Raw genomic sequence first — 5341 nt, 5'->3', positions numbered from 1 at the left:
AGGGTTTCCATTTGCAGAGGAAAGGATATTTGCAGCCACATTTTACATCAACCCATTTCTCGTGCCCTGAAAGAAAGGAACATGGGTGGTGATCAACTTTAGAGCCCAATATGGCCCAGGATTGGGCTACTTGCAGACCATCTGTTCTCAAGTACATCTGCCTGCCCCACGCCCACTCATGGGTGGCATCAAGTGCAAACAGCTTCCACACACAAGAATCTAGTCAAGTAACGGCCAAAGCTAAATGGGCACTAGATAAGGGTCAAGAGAATTCCGGAGGACTGGACCTAGGTCTCTCGTGGTGACACAAAGACTTCAAACAGATGACATGTTTAACTCCACCTTCCAGGTCCTCTCCCACAAGTGGGGTGCTTGCTGCAGCTCCCCTCATCTAAGCCTTGCCATCTGGTGGGATCTGGGAAGGGCCCCTTTTCCGTGGCTGCCTCCCTGCTCCAGAACAGTCTTCCTGCTGAGCTAGAGCAGACTCAGCTCTTCCATCAAGAGAGTTAAGACAGGGGTCTTCCCTCAAGCGTTTGGGTCTCTGCTTGGGGGATCCTGGGAGCTGAAGGCCACGCTTCTTAAAGTTGCTAATCTTGAAAAACACTGTATTGATCTATTCTATTCAGATTGCTGTTTTGCACATCTGGCTTACTATTTCAAGTGAAATACAGTTGATGTTTTAGATTATAGGCTTATTCTTCTTGTTGTATGTCACTCGGGGTCACCTTGATTGAGCTGGGTGGCCGGGTAAATATAAATGTTTGAAATAAAACCAGGCATTCACAAAGCTCTCTCCTGTCTTCCCTTCCCCATCTTCCCTTCCCCTCCCTTCCTGCCTTCCCTTCCCTTCCCCGTCTTCCCTTCCCTTCCCCATCTTCCCTTCCCCGTCTTCCCTTCCCCATCTTCCCTTCCCTTCACTGCTTTCCTGGAATTACAGACGCAAACTCCATCCACACTAAGGAACGATGGATTCTCATACTGACCAGATGCAGGAGAGAGACCGGCGCAAGTGTCATCGTTAGACACAACGTTGGGTTTACCATTGCTCCACTTTTTATACGTGGATCGTGTCCCATCAGTCCAGCGCCATCCAGTTTTCTGTGCAATGCAGAATAAAGCATGTTAAGGTGGGTGAATGGGGAACGTGGGGAGGGGGGGGCTGATAAAAAAATTCAAATTCCAATTCTAAATTTAGGTTAAATTAATTTAAAGGGGGAAGTCCTGCTAATTAGGCTTTTGTGCAAGCAAGCACTACACGGATGTTATCCTAAGTCATTCTTTCGATTGTCCTAGGCAGAGACCCAGTTAGGTCCTTTGGATGCAAAAGCGGCATATAAATGTATAAGGGCTATTGCGATTGCGATGCATAGAATCCAAGGTTCCTGGGGCTATAAAGATCCCTGAGCCTTTGAGTCCAGCGGTGTCGCGATTCCGTGCCAGCCTGTGATCCCAACAGCTGAGTCCGGGGAATCTGAGGAGGAGGGGGGGGGGAGCCATCAGAGTCAGGCTCTGATGAATTACAAGACTCACAATCTGATGAAGAGCCTGGCCCCTCCAATTGTGGTCAGGATGAGACACAGCTGTGTGGGGAAGATGAGTCAGACTTTGAGGACTCACAGCTGGAGGTCATTACAGACCGAAGGCAATTAACTAGAGCAGGTCAGAGGGAGTCAATAGGGCAACTCCAAGGCAGGAGGAGAAGGCACTGAGAAGCCACGCCTTGGGGCTGCTTAATAAAAAGGGAAGGTGTGGGCGGTGCTGGTTGCCGAAGGCAACCGTTTGTAAAGAACTTCCAGGGATCATGGTCTGTTTGTTTTACCGATGAATTTCTTGTTTAACTCCTGCTCTGTTTGCTTTTTTAACCAATTATCTGTTGGAAAAGTATTCTGTTATTTTTGTTTTGGAGAAAACTTATCAGGACTGTTTTTGAAATAAAAAGGGGTTGTTTTTCCCAGCCTACTGTTAAAGAGGGGTTTGTTCTTGTGACGTAGGCTGGGACAGAACAAGGACGGACGTAGGCTGGGACAGAACAAGCGGCCTGCTCAGTGCGGGAATCCAGGTTAAAACACAGGTAGTCCTCACCTTACGACCACAACAGAGCCCAAACTTTCTGTTGCTAAGTGAGAAATTTGTTAAGTGGGCTTTGCCCCATTTTACGACTTGTCTTGCCACATTTGTTGAGTGAATCCCTGCAGGTGTTAAATTAGTCACACGGTTGTTAAGTGAACCTGGCTTCCCCCATTCACTTTGCTTGTCAGGAGGTCACAAAAGGGGATCACGTGACCCCCCTGGGACATTGCGACCGTCATAAATGTGAACTGGTTCTCAAGCATCCGAAGGTAAATCACGTGACCCTGGGGATGCTGCAACTGCTATGGGTGTGAAAAACAGTCAGAGGTCAATTTTTTTCAGTGCCCTTGTAACTTTGAACGGTCACTAAATGAACTGTTGTGTCAGGAGCAGCAATGGGACGGTTCTTAGATACTACACCACATGGTCTATCTAGCCCATTAACATGGGACAAGACCAGCATCAGGGACGGAGATGGAACAAGGTGGCTGGGCTATTCAAGGATGGTGTAAATCACTACTCAGGAAACAGCTGTACGGAAACAGCTGCTGGTGGCTCAGAGCCAGGAGGACCAAGGACTCACCACATTGGACCCTTTATCTCGTCGGAGTCCAATCCAGACCAAATCACCCTCCAGGTTTTCTTTGGTGACGTAGGCACCGATGCTTTTGACCTGCTTGTCTTTTGTCAGAGATGCTAAATGGCCTCTCCATTGGAATTGACACTCTTCCTGCAAAGAGAGAAGAACCAAAAATATCTCAGCACCAACAAACCAGGTTGTCAATTGCTGGTCTGCTACAACCCGGGGGGTGGGGGTGTGTCTTGCAGTCTGGGCAGACAAGATCCTCCCAACTAGGTTCCTGCCCTTGAAGTTCTCCTAAGAGGGGCTGCAGATTCAAGCATGACTTTCTTGCCCAACAAGGAAAAATAAAGAAAAAAATATATTGGGGAAGATGGCTCTTGGGCTTTGGAGCAAAGTGTGAAAGTGGTGTCAGCAGTGGGATACACACAAAAAAGTGGGACATCCAAACAAGGTGTGGGAGGGAGAGAGAAGAGGGAAGGAGGTGTGTGTTTGTGTGTGGAAATAAAGAGACACCCTGAGAGACAAGGGCCCACTTTGAAAGAGCATGGCTTGAACTTTTGAAGGTACAGCAGTCTTCGTTTAACAACCACAATTGGAACCAGCAACTCAGTCATTTAGCGAAGCGGTTGCTAAGTCAACTCCAACTGTCATAAATGTGAGGATTAGCCATAAAGATACCTTTTCATCACTGTCCTAACTGTGATTGGTTGCTAAGTGAGGAACCCTGTTAACCCTGTGATTGTTGGCCTTGTTCCCACAACATAGACAAGACAGTAGCTGAGTTGCACAACCTGTTAAATCACACACCACCCAATCCCATTTAAATGTAGCAGGAGGATGTCTTATTCCAGTTCTGCTTCCTTTAACGAATTTCACTCCGACATTGAAGTGAAGCCAGCCCATGAATCCCGTTCAGATTTATTATCAAAGTACTAAACTGAAGGGAGTTCTAGAGAATTACTAAAGTATTTTATTTTACTCTTTCTTTTAGACTTCTATCTTTTTTCTAAGGCAGAGTCATGCAGCAGGTGCTCTTCATTTTAAAAAAATGAGATGGACATTTTGGCGTTATAAAATTTGGAAAAACTCTGGGCCAGCTTAAGGGAATCCTTCCCGCTCACGTGAGTTACCTCAGGTGAGTTACCTCAGGTGAGTTACCTCAGGGGGCTTACCTCAGCATCATGAAAGGTGAACTGATCTTCATAGAACTTGTAGCAATACCACTGGCTTCCATCTTTATAGCGAAAGGTGCCAGGAGGGCAGACGGTCCGAACCTTTGGACCTGCTCAGAAAACAGAATAAAAATGGACTTTTTCCCCATGGACACCAACAAGGTAGAGAAATCCTTGAGCAAAAGAGAAATATATAACTCCTCAATAAGCACTCCAGAGAAGAAAAAAAATTATTCCATGAAGGAGTGACTTAAACTCAATGAGTCAATTGGAATGAAGGTGGATTTTTATCAGTTTGAAATTTGTAATTCGAAGAAAGTCTTAATGCAAAATGGGTTTGAAAATGTATTTTTTCCTTTATATATAAAACACTAAAGTAATTCCTAAAGCTTGTGAAATACTATTGAAAGTGTATTTGAAAGTATCTACGTTAAGAGAAAGTTAAAGAAAAAGATGTATTAGCTTAAAGAGAAGTTCAGAGTTTTAAAATGGATTTTAAAAAGTAATTTTTTTCCCTTTAAGGTTGAAGAATTTGAAAGAATACAGTGAATTTTGTTAATATAAATGGGGATAGTTTATAAAGGTTATTAAATGCAAACAGAAATATATATTATTTCCACAGCAAGGAAGAGAAAGCAGAAATGGTTAAATTGATTGGTTAAGAGGAGAATATATTTAATTATGTTTTTTATTTGGGCATCGCTTTTGGACTTTGCGCTTGTGATGAAAAAAAATGAAACTTTGACTTTGGCTTTGCTGATTAGATCGATTTGTTGCTATAGAAATGGCTGGTTATATAATAATGTGTAAAAGTAAAAAGTTGAGGCTGTCATGCTAATCTTATGCCAGGGGTCTTCAAAGACTTGTGGACTTCAACTGAGGAATTCTGGGAGTTGGTCCACAAGTCTTAAAGTTGCCAAGTTTGAAGACCCCTGTCTTGTGCAGTGCTAAAAAGAGTTGGAAGTTAAGGCTTCCCCCCCCTTGTAGTCCCTATTGGAGTGTTGGCAACAACTTACCTGCCCAGGTAAGGCTGCCCAAGAGACCAAAGATGAAGCAAGTGATGAGAAACATCTCCAGACCTGAGGAGAGAAGCAGAAGTTGAGAAGAACCCTGAAGGTCCTCCACCCAAACCAGGACACCCCCTTTTGGGTGTCCCTCCGCAGAAGGAAGAACCGAGCACTCATCTCAACCGTGAACCCTGCCTGTTTGTCTCCAGATTGCAGCCTGAGGAATTCTGGGAGTTGAAGTCCACATGTCTTAAAGTTGCCAAGGTTGGAGACCCCTGTCTTATGGGACATACAGGACTTTCGGTTGCTTTATAACACAGATGCTACGATGTCTCATCAGTCAAATAAAATGCCTCTTATACCTTTTTATCCAGGAATTCTTGCAAAGGAGGTTGAAGAATTTCAAACTATAGGCAATTTTTTAAAAAGGGGATGAAGGTTCTGCATCGGATATTTCCTGACTTGGTTGAAACCCCTTTGGATCAGGGCACGGTGCATATGTACATAGC

General features: G+C 44.6%; 1 protein-coding gene across 1 annotated transcript; it reads right to left on the bottom strand.

The window, feature by feature from the left end:
• Position 1: 1 nt before the first annotated feature.
• Positions 2–4896, bottom strand: LOC114923391 (lithostathine-1-alpha-like; the record flags this gene model as incomplete). Its single annotated transcript, XM_029286286.1, has 5 exons — positions 4842–4896; positions 3826–3935; positions 2654–2800; positions 984–1098; positions 2–66 (listed from the first exon to the last, which is right to left on the bottom strand). Coding segments are annotated over exons 1-5 (492 nt in total), but the record flags the coding sequence as incomplete, so codon positions are not given.
• Between the last annotated feature and the right edge of the window lie 445 nt (positions 4897–5341).

The sequence above is a fragment of the Protobothrops mucrosquamatus genome, unplaced genomic scaffold, assembly GCF_001527695.2.
Source record: "Protobothrops mucrosquamatus isolate PMUCROS unplaced genomic scaffold, P.Mucros_1.0 scaffold3236, whole genome shotgun sequence".
In the NCBI taxonomy this organism is placed as follows: domain Eukaryota; kingdom Metazoa; phylum Chordata; class Lepidosauria; order Squamata; family Viperidae; genus Protobothrops; species Protobothrops mucrosquamatus.
This window is presented reverse-complemented; position numbering and strand designations above follow the sequence as displayed.